Source organism: Sciurus vulgaris, assembly GCF_902686455.1.
Source record: "Sciurus vulgaris genome assembly, chromosome: 2".
Taxonomy (NCBI): Eukaryota; Metazoa; Chordata; class Mammalia; order Rodentia; family Sciuridae; genus Sciurus; species Sciurus vulgaris.
The window spans coordinates 171,963,484-171,978,858 of NC_136462.1; the positions used below are offsets into that span (position 1 = coordinate 171,963,484).

The 15,375-nt window shown below is 43.2% G+C and overlaps 1 protein-coding gene across 1 annotated transcript; it reads right to left on the bottom strand.

The window, feature by feature from the left end:
- Positions 1 to 1,019: 1,019 nt before the first annotated feature.
- On the bottom strand, positions 1,020 to 11,604 carry BMP2 (bone morphogenetic protein 2). Its single transcript, XM_079127395.1, has 3 exons — positions 11,472 to 11,604; positions 9,929 to 10,278; positions 1,020 to 2,066 (listed from the first exon to the last, which is right to left on the bottom strand). Exons 2-3 carry the CDS (start codon positions 10,269 to 10,271, stop codon positions 1,222 to 1,224), a joined length of 1,188 nt encoding a protein of 395 aa, XP_078983521.1. The 5' UTR covers positions 10,272 to 10,278; positions 11,472 to 11,604; the 3' UTR covers positions 1,020 to 1,221.
- Positions 11,605 to 15,375: the final 3,771 nt, after the last annotated feature.

Genomic DNA, 15,375 nt, shown 5'->3' on the forward strand with positions numbered 1-15,375 from the left:
ACAGGTTGGACTTTATAGAAAGAAATGCCAGAGCTTTGATATTTATTATCTGAAATAGGTTTAACATTTGGAGAAATGTGTTCAAACACATTACCTTGGAAAGAAAAGCAAGCTGATCGGTCAGAATACAGGGTGTGGACAGAAAACATGATATGCACGATTTTGCTGTGTGTTGGGCAAAGTTAGAAAATTGGGTATTTTGGAGCATAAAGAGCTTCCCGACGAGGCAAGGGGAAATACAAATCTATTTCCAGACCTTAATGAGGGCCACTGGACATCAATTTTAAATATACATGACCACAATATCAATAATGAAGAAATCTTACGTTTTATTTAATACTTTGGCCAGATCAGCCCCCAGAAGGGATCACTGTTTCAGGGAAGAAGAAGAACGAGCCATCGTTCATTTTCCTGCATGTTCATCCTTTGGCTAATTATTTCTACTGGTCTTGCTTTACTTTTTCTGCAAATTAGGGGGTGGGGGAGGGTTTCTGTATCTGATCAGCAAATGTCTGATTCTTATCCAAATATTCCACCTAATAAGGACGAAAGTTCTCATGGACTGGACAACCACTCTGCAACATTCCTGAGAATTGAATAATATAATAATCTTGAAAGTCAGCAGAGTGGATTATCCACTTTTTTTTTTTTATGGACTTGAACTTGTGAACTTAACAGTAGCGCTGCAAAAAAAAAAAAAAAAAAAAAAAAAAATAAGCAAATGTGCTAAGCACTTTGCCAGAGTAACCTTCCATGTAGACTTTTCATCTTAAATACACACAACTGAAAACAACTACAATTTTTGGAAAATTATGTACAAACCCGATACTTCTTTTGATTACATATAAATACAAATTAACTATTTTTTCCTAAAAAGTGGTTATAATAGTAAATAAATACAAAATAAATCTGACCATTATACTTCATGTGCTGGGGTTGAACCCATATAAAATGTACAACTAAATACATTTTAAATCTTTAAGGAATAATTCTCTGATTAAAATATTTGTTTTCCCAACTTCTTTTCGTAGATATAAATATATTTTCAAAATAGCTGTGTTTTTTTTTTTTTTCCATTCCATTCCATAAATAAAGTCTTCATTGGGAAATATTAAAGTGTCAGCTGGTGGTGTTTTGGGGGGGCTTTTGGGCTTTTTTTTTTTTTTTTTTGCTTTTTTCTAAAATATATATATATATATTTAATTAATTAATTTTGCTGTGCTAACGACACCCACAACCCTCCACAACCATGTCCTGATAGTTCTTTAATACAACCTTTTCATTTTCGTCAAGGTACAGCATGGAGATAGCACTGAGTTCTGTTGGGACACAGCACGCCTTAGGGATCTTGGAGTTCACAGAGTTGACCAGCGTCTGCACGATGGCGTGATTGGTGGAGTTCAGGTGATCGGCCAGGGGAAAAGGGCATTCCCCATGGCAGTAAAAGGCATGATACCCTGGAGGGGCCACAATCCAGTCGTTCCACCCCACATCACTGAAGTCCACATACAAAGGGTGTCTCTTACAGCTGGACTTGAGGCGCTTCCGCTGTTTGTGTTTCGCTTGCCTTTTTTCTCTTCTGTGGAGGGGACGCCCTTTCCCATCATGGCCAAAAGTGACCAGCAACGGCCTTATTTGGCTCCAGCTGTGTTCATCTTGGTGCAAAGACCTGCTAATCCTCACATGTCTCTTGGAGACTCCTTGCTTCTCCTCTAAGTGGGTCACCTCCACCACAAATCCATGGTTGTCGTGTCCCTGTGCAGTCCAACGCATCACAGCGGGAGTGACATCAAAACTCTCCCACCCGCTGGCGTTCTGATTCACCAACCTGGTGTCCAAAAGTCTGGTCACAGGGAATTTCGAGTTGACTGTTGCAGGTTTTATAATTTCATAAATATTAATTCGGTGATGGAAACTACTATTGCTTCTCAAAGCTTCCTGTATCTGTTCTCGAAAAACCTGAAGTTCTGCTGATGTGATAAACTCCTCAGTGGGAATAGAGCTTAAATTAAAGAAGAATCGCCGGGTTGTTTTCCCATTCACTTCTGGCAGTTCTTCCAAAGATTCTAATTTGATAAAGACGGGAGGGAAAAAAGAACACAAAATATTCAGTAAGAGGAGTAATACTAGTTTATCTATCAGAAGTTTTTGATTTAGCCCATGTAAAAGTTTGCAACCAGAAAGTAAAACTTTCATGACTGGGTACTGGTAGCTCAGTGGCAGAGGGCTTGCCTAGCCCATGTGAAGTCCTGGGTTCAATCCCCAGCAGTCCAAAAAAGAAAAAAAGAAAAGAAAAATGCCACCTTTAAAATAAAAAATAATTATTCCTTCCTCCTCTCTTTTCTATAGGGTCACATCAGCACTCGATCCATGAAACAAAATTTTATAATTAATTGTTATTCTTTTGATTCAAGACACAAGCATGACTTCCAAATGGCTAAAATAATGGGGATATGGTGATGCATTTCTTTGAAACTCACAGACTTCAGGGGGAGAAAAAAATCAGCACTGTAGTTAGTAAGGGTCTAATGAGTGAGGAGTTGAGGAAATTATTGCAGTTCCTTAAAAAAAAAAAAAAGGCTTTAATGTCAATCCCTTAAGCAGTATCCTAAAACATTACTCTGCAATTTAGATGATTTACAAATCTCGATATACAGATTTCAGCTTCCTAATTAAAGACTGAAACTCAACATCAACGATGACATTTTGCAAAGCACACCCTACCATTTTACTCAAAAGTCCAGAGACAAAGGCATTTACAGGGATCTACTTCTTTGGAAACATATGGGTGGTACTGGGACACTGTAGTAATTAAGGCCAAACAATTTGAAGAGAAATAGCTTCCTGACTGTTTTTTCTCTCACCTCCTTATGAACTCAAGAAGCAAAATCTCATTTCATAAGCTTTTGGGGAAAAAAAAAAAAAAAAGAGTCTTTGTCTCCTGTTTGAATTTCCTTTTTGTTTAAAAAATATATATATGTATGTATAAATACATATATGTAAATGTAAACATATATGTGTATATATATATATATGTGTGTGTATGTTTAATCCAATAAAAGGCTGCAGAGCAGACACAAAACCAAAATAATTTATAAAAATTTACAAACAATACCATTATGAGGTTCACTGTATAAGGAAGGAGCTCATCCTCTTACAGAATCAACTTTCTATATCTATCATCATTATTTCACAAGAGCCATCTAAATGGGCCACACATAAAGATTTGTCTGATTTTTGATTCCTGGATGTCAAATATAGGAAATACTGTTTCCCAAGCATAATGTAAAATATAGCACCTTGAATGCTTAGAGTTTACAGATCATCAGAAGTACAATATTACTATTAAGTTGATAGTAAAAGAATTAGAATCAGAGATATGTGAGCTTATTGTCTTCTAGCTTTAACACACTCTTTCATTGTCAAAAAAAAGTTACCTGCCTCATTTAAAGTATCAAAATCTATTTTCCCATAGTTCTGTATCATCATTGTAAGAGAAAACAAAACTTCTATTAATTTTACAGTTGTATTTGCTTAAAAGTCAAAGAGCTGCAAGTTGTAAACAGAATCAAGATACCTTAGCAATGGAGAAGCATGTCAGATCACTCATTCAAAGGTTCTACTCCCATTAACCTGTACCACCCAAGGTTTGCAAGCTGAGCAGAAGTACTGAGTTCAATGGGGGTAATTTATTCCAGTTCTGGAATAATGCTTTAACATGGTGCTTCTGAAACTTTAAGCCTCATAGGCTTAAAGGATTTGAGGATTCCTCAAATTTCCAAATTCAATGGATTGAAGAATGGCCAGAGATCCTGCGTTTCCAACAAGCTACTGTAAGATGAGAGGATCCTATAAACTGATGAACCACACTTTCAGTGTCAAGGTTTTAAAGGACATTTTTCACATTCAGGTATAGATCATCAGAGGACTGTGTTTGAAAAGTGCCTTTCTGTTAACATAAATGTACAGAACAACCATTAGTGTGGGCCAAGGCTTAAGAGTTAAAGCTAAAGGTAGGCTAGCCAGCGACTCCGACAGAAAGGTCTTCTAAAGTTCTTCTACTTGGACATGGAAAGTACCAGTCCAAGAAGTGAGTATCTGTTAATCCAAACCTCTTGGGAATACCTTTTGGGATCCATCCACATTCTGAACCCCATTGTAAGCTAATGGTACTTTAGGTTGAGTATGAGAATTAACATGACCCTCCCACCAAAAGAACTAGGGCTCTTTTCAGTAGTCCCAAGTAACTATAAAGACTTGTATTAAGCTTCTATTTTTTAAAAAAAGAAACTCCATTCCATTCCAGAAGCTTCTCTTCACCACTCAGAATCCCTCCTATGTTTCTGCTCAAGGCACTTTTCAACAGGGAAGGTAAAAATTAGCAGCATCCTCCAGATTCCAATAACACCAAAGCCAGAAATGCATCTGAGTTCTTGACTTCTCTGATACCAGTACACCTAGGTATATTCTTTGTTCTTCAAGGAAGGGGAAGGAAAGGCAAATTATCCAGGGCATTCCATGAATAGCTATTAATATAAGTGCCCAGAGAAGTCATAAGAGGAACAAAAACCCTGAATCCCAATCCTTAAATAAAAAGGAAAGAAGTGGCAATCACTCACAATCACTCTCTCTCACACAAACACATGCATGTACATATACTTGTGCCCAGAGGAGGAAGAAAGAATTTCCAAGCTAAGTATGAAACAGGTTAAATGAAATAAGGAAGACTGATTCTTACAAAAGAAGCATATGCTACAACAATAACCTTCCAAAAATAAAGATAAGATTGAATCATATAAAATTGATTCGATAAGAAACACAGAAAACAGAATTTTCCCATGGTTCAAAATCACTGGAAAAAGAAGCCTTAACAAAGCAGAAATGTCTTGTGGCTTTACCAAAAGGGAAAAACTGCACTTTTAAACAACAGCAGGTAATATAAAGATCTTTCTCCAACTTTCCAACTACACCTCCATCAATCTAATTTTTGAAAGACCACTATCTCCCCTTAATGCAGAGATCTGTGTTATTACTGCAGATTCAGGTCACAGACATAAATCAGACAGGTTCACAGGAGCTCCCAAACCCAGGAAAATCATTCCTTAGGATTAGTGCACTTATCATCTTTTCCTCCTCCAAGAGAAAAGGTTCAATCTTTTCTTGAGGGTGGGAAATTCAAAACCTATTTGAAATAAAATAAAATAAAAAAGAAACTTTTCCTTAAATTACTACAGCAAGCCTGGAGATTCAGAAAATACAGACTGAGTAATGTATACTTTTTGAAGGCTTAAACATTTGTTAATTCCCTTTAAATATCCTTTCTTGAATCAGCTGAACTTGCTTAGAGACTTGAGGATCTGACCTAACTTCGACCTGAGTTTATGAGTCTCTTAAGTTCTTTGACTGCCTCCTTTGTGTGTGTGTGTGTGTGCATGTGTGTTTGTGTGTGTCTGTGTGTGTGGTGCTAGGGATGGAATCCATGCAAGGCAAGGGCTCTACCTCTGAGCTACAGCCCCAGTCCACCTCTAAGTGGAGTTAAGACTAAAAACGTGGGGGAATGAAGAAAACAATGTAGTGATGACATTCAACCTCTCTTCCAAAAGTAAAGTCATAATTGAATCATCTACATACTGTCAATTATTCAAAATTATTCATCTACTTAAAAATAATCCAAAAGATTGGGTTAGGTCCACCCTGGCCTCTTCTTCCCTAGATAAAGGGAGACTGTGACATTTAAAAAAAATCCTCGTGATCATGTTAGCTAATGGGCTGGATGCTTTCTTGTGCCAGGTCTGATGCTCGCAGCTTTATCTAAAAAATTACCTCACAACAAACTGGCTAGAAGAACCATCCATTTTCAAAATGAAAGAGATGGGAATTCAGAGAGTTTACATAACTTTCTTAAGATCACTGAGCTATGAACTTGAGTTTCTAGCCACTAGATGACCCTACCTAACATGGGGAGGAAACAAAACCTCAAGCAACAGTGGAAACCATTTAGAGGCAGGTCTTTAGTTAGAACAACAGTAACTGTAAAGCTGGGGAGGTCCTCAGGGTGGAGCGCTTGCCTAGCACCTGTGAGGTCCTGGGTTCCAGCCCCAGCACCACAAAAGGAAGGAAAACAACAATGATCACCATAGTGTGCATTCTGTCCTAACCAAAGGACAGGAATTTACTGCCCAGGTATAATGGAGATAGCAGAGGAAAACTGAGACGAAAAGTAAAGTGACAAGGCCCCCTGGGACATGACGAGCATATTTGGAACCACTGCCATTTTGTGGCTGCTTTTTTGCCCTAAAGTATGGTGAGTTTTATTTAAGAAGTAAGTTATCATTATGTTTTGAGAATTTTGCAACACTCCTTGGACAGAAAAAAACAAAAGACAACAAAAAGATATTCTCAAAACAACAACAAAATCTGGGGTAGTTTGGAAAATTGGTAAGTTTGGAAAGGGCTCTCTGTAACATAATGGAAGGGGCTGTGTATAATACACAAGATTTCTAGAAGATAAAATAACTGATATATATGTGTGTGTGTGTGTATGAAAAATATGGTAAGATGCGAAAGGTTACCAAGAAAAAGGTTTTTGTTCTTTGTTTTTCATTGAACTCAAGTCACTTTACACTGAGACACATCCCCAGTCCCTTCTATTTTTTTTCATTTTGAGACAGGCTGGCCTTGAACTTATGACCCTCCTGCCTCTGCCTCAGTCTCCCCAGCTGCTGGGATTACAGGTGTGTGCCTCTGTGCCTGGCAAGAATTAGGTGGTGGTTTTTTTTGTTTGTTTGTTTGTTTGTTTGTTTGTTTGTTTTAAGACAAGAAAATGGGAACTAAAGGAAAGAGGAACCTAGCCCTATTTTGGCTTCTGCCTTCAGAATGATGCTCATTACTAACTTCTTAGAGAAAGACCCAAATGGCAAGTCTTAAAAAGACAAAGCAACTCAATGAGAAAGAATCAAGAGGGAATATAGGGACAAAAAAATACCAGTACCAAGGAGCCATCATGGGTGACCAAGCCTCAGTTTCAATGAGTACTTTCAAAGGGAATAATGGTTCTATTAATGGGGACTTTTGTAATCACACATAATGCCTGGGGGCACTTGGGACGCACACCAGCTAAGTGTTGGTTTAGGGGTACCTATGAGTTCAAATTCACACAGGGAATCTGTGATATGTATTCTCCTTCACAGGGCAATGATTCTTTTTTGATCTTTCCTATTCTACGGATATTTTCATGGTAATTACTTCTGAGGGAACATCATTTCTACTTAAAAGCATTAGTCATAGATGCAAATAGAAAGATGGTGCCCTTCAAAGTCTAGAAAGGAACCACAGGGTTCTCCTACATTCTGATATGTCAAGAAAGCATGAAGACTTTCTGCGGGAACAAGGAAGTCAATCAACTTTAATGTGTTTCCAACAGGACCAAAATGTGAAAAACTCTTTACATAGAAAGACGTGATCTTTCTATGTTCAACTGTATTCAATAACAGTCCTGAAAGTCCCACATAACAGATGGACCTTTTTAGTGACTTTGAAAAGAGAATTTTAGCTAAGATTGTGCTCTCCTAAATAAAAGCCATGGTAGAAAAGAGTTAGACAATGTTCAACTATTCTCGTGATCATATACACACTGGTTGAATGATCACATCGTAGCATCTCTTGTCTCATAATTTCACCAAACTATCTGGTACTACTTACCCAAAAAAGGGAAGGGGGTAATTATTTAATAGGGTTATTTTAGCTTCTTTACAGAATACATGTCTATTAACGCTGCATAAACTATATTCTGCTCTTGAGCCAGCAGCTTTATTCACATGGTTTATTAATTTCAGAGGCATGTGTGGCACAATGATACTTACAAAAATAAAATCATGATCCCATTATACAACAGTGACTAGTTTTCAAAAAGTGCTACATCCAGCTTAATGATGATATGCTAGTCATAATGAGAAAGGAATTTATTGAAATTTAAGGAAAAAATTACATACCCTTTCTCTATCATTTAATTGCATTAAGATGTAAAGTTACTGCAAACGAATTTTAAATGAGTTGGTAACTTTGGTACTGTTTTATATATAATGCCACACTTTGAGAGATACAAATTTGACTTACAACCTCAAACATGCTATTTAAGTTAAAATAACACTCAAATAATGTATAGCCTGTTTCAAGTTTTGATCAAGCCACTTCTAGATGAAGAAAGAAATATGGAGGTCTTACTGATGAAATCTTCATTCAGTTGAATGTTTTAGGCAGTAACTGACTTAAGTGATCTTCCTTTTAAGTTACAAGAGAGACAGTACCTTCCTGGCATCAAAAATAAAGTGAAGAATGGTTTCCATGCTAAATTTACAGAAAAGGTGGTTAACACAGCTGAACTTGTTACTTTTTCATCCAGAAAAAAAAAAAAAAAAAAAAAAAAAAAAAAAAAAAAAAACACTCTTTCTAATCAAGATCAGCTGGGAACAATGAGTTGGCTCTAAAATCATCCCAGGGTTATGATGATGGAATGTACACAATTGAAAACGTCTCTCCCTGTGAGTACAGACAACTGCGACTTTCAGTGGGCTGGTTCTAATGGAATAGAATGAGGCCTATTGCCTTTCAAATCTCTGATTTCTACTAGCAGGACAGCACCTTAGAAATACATTTGAAAATGAATGATCAATTCAACATCCACTCCATTGTTGATCACAGTAACAATCAATTCAGCATTCGCTGCCTTGATGAAGAAGTTATCTTTTGTTACACGACCTGCCTGTGGTACTTCTTCACATTATCAACCTGTGTTCTCCCAAGTCATCCTTCACACTGGGACAGAACTTGGGCTGTGCCATTTCTAATTTGTTTCAGTCAGAACCAGGTAGTCACTTGAAATTTACCACCTCAGCAGTGCAAAGCAAGAAAAAGAGACTTTCATTCCCCCCAGCTCCCTAATATTCTATAAACAGTGTAGATATACACATTTGCACTTCATGCTGAATTGAGATTGTGTTAACTCAAAGGGACATTTAAAACTGTAGGAAACAATTAACATGTAACATGTTTGTAACTAATTGCTTCAAGAACTTAGGTACAACAGATTAAGAAGGTGCCCTAAGACATTTCAAAGTCACAAAAATGCCTTTCTGATGAAAGAAGCAGAAATATCCTACCTTAGAAAACCACATTCAGTATCATAAAAGAAAAAAATTCACATTTCAATGCACATGAAGGAATCAGGCAGCTGCTGCAAAAGCTTTTATCTGAAGGCTTGCCTTGTTTCTACCCAGAGCCTATCTAAGATTTAAGCACAAGACAAGAAACTCATTGTGGAAATAATAAGATTGATTGTGGAACTGATCTCCCACGAGGATTAGATAGGGATTCGAAATCTTCCAAACCAGGGCCAGATCAACAGTAAATTAGAAAGACTTTGGGGCTCTGGGCTTTGATTTTTCAATACTATCTCTGAAAATTCTGCCCTTGGCTCTATTTTAGTCTAAAACCCCAGCTTAAGCAGAAGACGCACGCAGATTTATAGAGCAAGGGCTTCCAAACAGATTTAAAGAAATCCCAAACCTTCTCATTCTCCCCCTGTGGAATTCTTGCACGCTTCTCTGACTAGGGGCATGCCTTTCCCCCTCATCTTCCCCATCATTTGGTTTCTCTCCAATTCCTGGGGGAGGAGTTACTCTTCTGGCTGCAGTCCAGGAAAAGGGTGCGGATGCGCCAGAGGGGAATCCCTGGTTCCCTTGCCGCCACACAAGCTGTGCGTTAAAATCAGATTCTGAAAGGACCATCCAGAAGTCAAAGTGGAAAGGTCCGAGTTCACTGGTCAAGCTGCCTTCTGCAGGCATGCTCGCATCTGCCAGGTGGGACAGGAGAGGAGATTCCCCGCCCCTGTCCCCGCCCCCACCGCCCTCCAGCCTGATCCCCGCCTCACCTTCGTGGTGGAAGCTGCGCACGGTATTGGCGCGGCTGGCAGCCCTCTCCAGCCTGTGGTCGGGGGCGGGCGCTCCTGGCTGACCCGAGTGCCGGTGGTACAGGTCCAGCATGTAGGGGGGCACTACGGCGTCCCTGCTCGGGGTGGGTCTCTGCTTCAGGCCGAACATGCTGAGCAGTCGCAACTCGAATTCGCTCAGGACGTCGTCCGAGGGCTGGGACGAGGGGCGGCCTGACGACGCCGCGAACTTCTTGCGGCCCAGCTCGGGAATGAGGCCGGCCGTGCCGCCCAGGAGGACCTGGGGAAGCAGCAACGCTAGAAGACAGCGGGTCCCGGCCACCATGGTCGACCTGCGGACAGGGCCGACGTGAGTCACCCGAGTTCCCCGCCCAGTTCTCCCTCCCGCCCGCCCCCGCGGCCCAGGCTCCCGTTGGGCTCTCTGACCTCCTCCTCCAGGTTGCCCGCCTGGCACGCACTACTTCGCCCAACTACTTGAGAGCAGCCGGAAGACGCCCGCATCTTTAGGAGAGTGGAGGGCCCTAGGTTCCAAGTGCTTTCCTGTTCCCATTCCATTCTCAACCCATCTGACCTCTGGGGGTTGTATATTCATCCCCAGACAGCATCAGTGACTGTCAACCCATTTTTCCCCCAGTGACACCATCTCTGACAGCCAATGCCACTGGGAGTCTGGGAAAGCACTGTTTGGTTTGACATCCTGCATCCCCTGCAAACTCAAACACACACTGTCCAGCGCTCAAAAAATGCATGTGACTTCCTTAGTAGTGCTGCATAGAACTTCCTGCAACCTACATACATACATACACACACACGCGCGCGCACGCGCGCAGTCTATAACTTCTTAGACCCTGTATATTCAAATCCACAACTTTTGAAGTGGTGAAACAAGACTCTAACCTCAGGGGTGACAGACAAGTCATCCATCCCCGCATCCCTCCAGTGTAGTGGAGAAACACAATTGTCTTCCTGGAATCATGTCAATGGCTCGTATCTACTAGTGCACGTACCATCTATTAAAATAGAGGGGCACTAAAGTACGGCCCCTTCGCATTTCTGGAAACAAACACGTTGAATCCCAACTTGGAGTACTTTCCTAACTGGGACATAGCTCTGGGTAGAGAGCTGGTCTCCCTGAGCAACTTGAGGAAGGAGAAGGGATTAGATCGCCATGGCAGGGGGTACAGGTTTGCAACTAACGGGTGAAATTCAGGGCCCACCTTCTTGAAGGGATTTCTTTTAACTTTATTTGTTTAAATCATATAAGCGTTAACGACCATAATAATATACCTAGAAGAGGGGAGGAAGGAGGGGCGGAGGACTGCGGGCCAGGAGAGCGAGTAAGTCAGTCGCCTGGGGCGTTGGATGGGGGCGCCCCCACAGGGGCTCCACCGCACGTGGACTTGGAGGGGGTTCTGTTTACGTTGTGTGGGTCGCAGCCCCAGGAGGCGCTCTGCAGCTGCGGCTGCCCAAGCCCGGCGTCCCCCCACCCCCACCTCACCCCCGGTCAAGGGCCCGCGTCCTCTACCTTTAGGAGACCGCAGTCCGTCTAAGAAGCACGCGGGGACACGTCCATTGAAAGAGTTTCCACATGGAAAAAGCTCTGTTCGAAGGACCTGGCGCTGGGACCGTCCCCTTTGCCTCCTCCTCCTCCTCCCGGGTGCCGGCCGCGTAGTCCCTCTCCTCAGGCTGGGAACGGCTTCTAGGGGGATTGGGCCCGGCAGAGGAGTGGAGGGGCGGCGAGGCTCAGAGGCGACAAGGCTGGCTCCGCTGGCAAAGGCACCGGTGCGAAGTGGGGAGTACAAGTTATTCTCCCTGCAAGTTCAAGAAGTCTCCAGCCAAGTGCTGACACACAACAGCGAGCAGGGGGAGGAGTGCGGGGCAGGGAAGGGAAGGAAGGGGAGAAAGGAAAAGCTGGTGCTGTTGTCGTCCTTAGGAACCAGCGCCCACGGGACGCGTGGCCCCGCGCGGGGCCGGCTCCGGGACTCTGGGGGCGATGGTCCGGCGCTCCGCGCTAGCTCTGCCGCGGCCCATGGCTCGGGGCAGCCATCCTGGGCGACGCCGGGTCCGGATAGGGGCACAGCGACGATCTCGGTGCCAGGCGAGTCGCCCCCCCGCATCACTCTGCCTTACTCCAGCGCACCCCCATGAGCGCTCGCCGGTGGAAACTACCGCGACTCCGGCGCCCCGTCGTCCTTGGGCGCATTCTCCAGCGAGTACAGCCGAGTCCCGGGCCGCTGAGGCGGGTGGCCTCCCTCTCTTAGCCCTCGGGCCAAGTGCCTTTTGTGGCCAGCCTGGGGTCCGATCACACCTCGGCCAGCACGTCCCGGGCGCCCGGTCCCCGACAGGAGGTGCTGGGCATCGCGCCGCTGGGTCTCAGCTCCGGACTCCCTGGCGCTTAGCGCGGCCCGGGCAGCAGAGGCCACAGCGCTGCGGCGCGCACGGCCGGGTGCTCCGACCCGCGCGGGGTCTACGGCGTGCGGGTGTCTGCCTGCCCGCAGTGATCCCTGTGGCTCTAGCCCCGAGGGCTTTGGGGTCGCCGGCGGCGGATGTTCCGCGGCGGCTGCCAGTCCCCGGCCGGGTGTGGGAAGCGGAGCGCCGGGCGCAGCGCGAGCCGGGAGCAGCGCAGCGCGGCAGGGCGAGGACTCCGGCGGCGGCGGCGCCGTGGCGCGGCGCTCGCGGCTTTTAAAGGGGACGCCGCCTGCCGGCTCCCTCCCGGCCGCGGCCGAACACCTCCCCCTCGGCAGCGCAGCTCGCCGGGGATCCCCAGGCGGGCGGGAGTGGCGCGCAGGGGTGTGGACGGCGCGCTCGGGCAGCCGCGGCGGGGTGGGGCCGGGGGCGGGGGCGCACAGCCGCGGAGAGGGGCGCTGCGCGTCCACAGGGCCCTGGCAAGGGAGAAGTGCTGAAGTGCTGGACCCTCGGAAAGACACCGAGGCGAAATCCAGGACCAAAACAGGGTCGGGCCTCTGTTTACCCACCGGGTCCGTTATTCAACTTTCAGTTTGAAGTTTTTCGGTAATAGATGATTTTTAAGAAAGAAGAACTCAAGCTACAAGGTATACTGGCATAGAAGTAGGTTAGACAATATGTTTTAAAGGGTGGGAGGAGAATTACAAAAACTCAGAAAATGGAAACTAGGTGTCCTTTAAACAGCACACAGAGATACGTGGATATACCTACGTAGTGATATATGTAAATACATGTGTGTGCACTTACATGTATACGCTTCTGTATAACATGTATATTCATACACTGATGCGTGTGTTCATATTCGAATAAATATATGTAGTATACAAAAATATATGCGTACGTTTCTGTAAATATATGTATGCAGATATATATGAACCAAGGCCGCATTTTCATAAATAGTCTACCTATGTGGCATGGATGTCTTCTGCTATGACAGTGTAACATGCAGTGTGTGTGTGTGTGAGCGTTAAGGAAAGGTGGGAGGGATTTTATTCCTTTTTATGGTAGCAATCATTTCATGCCTTGTGATATTTATCTCGCCTCAGCTCAAAGGCAGGCGATTAGCAGTTCAGAGGAAGGTAGAGTAACGCACAAAGTGAGCCAAGTATACAAGACAATTCCGGTTTGAGACCTTAGAACCTTCTGCCCCACCCTATTCCAGTAGGTCCCTAGGAGCAAGGCTGTGACATGTGGCCAAGTCACTTGTCTTCCTCAGCTGAAATACTCCCTGAAGTTACTGCACCTTGAGTCTCTGTGGAATTCTTATGGTCCCTCCCAGGATTTCGGGAGCCTCAATGGCATTGCAGCACCAGGTTGCCCTGATGAACCACCCCCCACCCCCACCCCCACCCCCGCTGCCCCAAGGCAGGGAGGGGGGAAATTTTTTAAAAAGTTGTGATTGGTAAAATTAGTTTCTGTATCAGAACTTTCAAGCCTTCAAAGCGGTGAAAGAGAAGTCTGAGGTGGGAGCTAGTAATAATCTATTATCCATGTGTATTATTTTTTTCGGTTGTGGAACTAAAATAATTCTAGGTTCTGCTCACATAAATCGGATTAGCAACCCACCGAGGGGAATTAGGCACTTGCTGTTTCTAAAGGTGTAAAGGTCAAATAAGGTATTTTGGAGGAAAGCTGCCTACTAGGAAAATAAAGGAGGGGGGAAATATTCAGGAATATGCCACTTCATTCCTTTTTTTAAAAAAGTGCTATGGAAGTTGTCATTGAATCATTGGACACCAAGCAAATAGTCAGTAAAACGTATTCTTCTCATAGACACTTAAGTAAAAAATGTGTTTATTGTACTTCTGAAACTATTTCCTTCTCTATCAAGTTTAATTGAGAACTTAACAATTGTTTCTGTCATCAGTAAGATTTAACAAACAAAACAAAGCGAAACCTAGATGAGACTTAAATCAGTATGTTGCTTTTAAAGAGGAAGAGAAAGCTGATAGCTGTTGGACTCACCCCAAGAAAAGATGAAAAATAAATCTCTGGTGATGACATGGAGGATGTCTTACAGCTTTAGGCCTTTATAACTTGAGAAATGGAAACCTTGTGAGTTTAGGATATCATCTTCAATAGACAAAAAAGAAAAGAGGGAAAATTGAAATTTATGGATATTCTGTCCCATTTGCCCACCACAAGATCTGTTCCATGTAGGGTATGCAATTTCCCAGAGGTTACTGAATGCTTTTCCCAAGCAGAACTTTCCTGAAGTTTGGCCCTATTTCTCTCTGAAGAGCAAAGGCTCTCAGGTTGTTTATTAGAGATGGCTGCCCTCTTGTGGTGGAAATGAATTCAAACTCTTGGGAGAAACCAAGAGTTTATTAATTTGTCTCCAAGGACTGACTTGGGGTACAAATAACAGGATAATGTACAATATATTTTCTGGGCAACAGCAATAGTCAGAAATGATAAATCTAAAAGTAAATAATTTATTTTTTTCTCTTTGCTAATGGCAAACTGCAACTCAAATGCAGGGTTCTTCAATACTTTGAGGTAGCCATGTTTGTTTGCTTTGATAATATCAGTTTCTGCTAGCTACTCTACCTTTTTCAAAGATTCTTTTACAGATTTTGAGTCCAGAGGATGAAATCCACCCTTTCTGGGCTTATCAAATTAGATGTGTCTGCCAGCAAATGTGATGAGGGGTAAGGGAGGGTGGGGTAAGGAGTGTTTGGTCAAGGTATGGTGGTAGTTGTATTCAAATACTTCAGAAGGGACATACAAATTATGTAAAAAATGCAAATGCTATCAGGCAAGGAGTCTAGATAAGGAAGATTGCTGATGTTCCATTTCAGTCGTTTCTTGCCAGTTTTTCAAGAGATACTGGAAATCCATATTTGATTGTTTATGGACATGACCTAGGATGAAATTAAGTGCTTGAAGAGTCATCCTTTGGCAACTTTTCCTTTAGCAGTTCAGCCCAGATAATGTTTAATTTTATTGCATCCTGCAGCTAT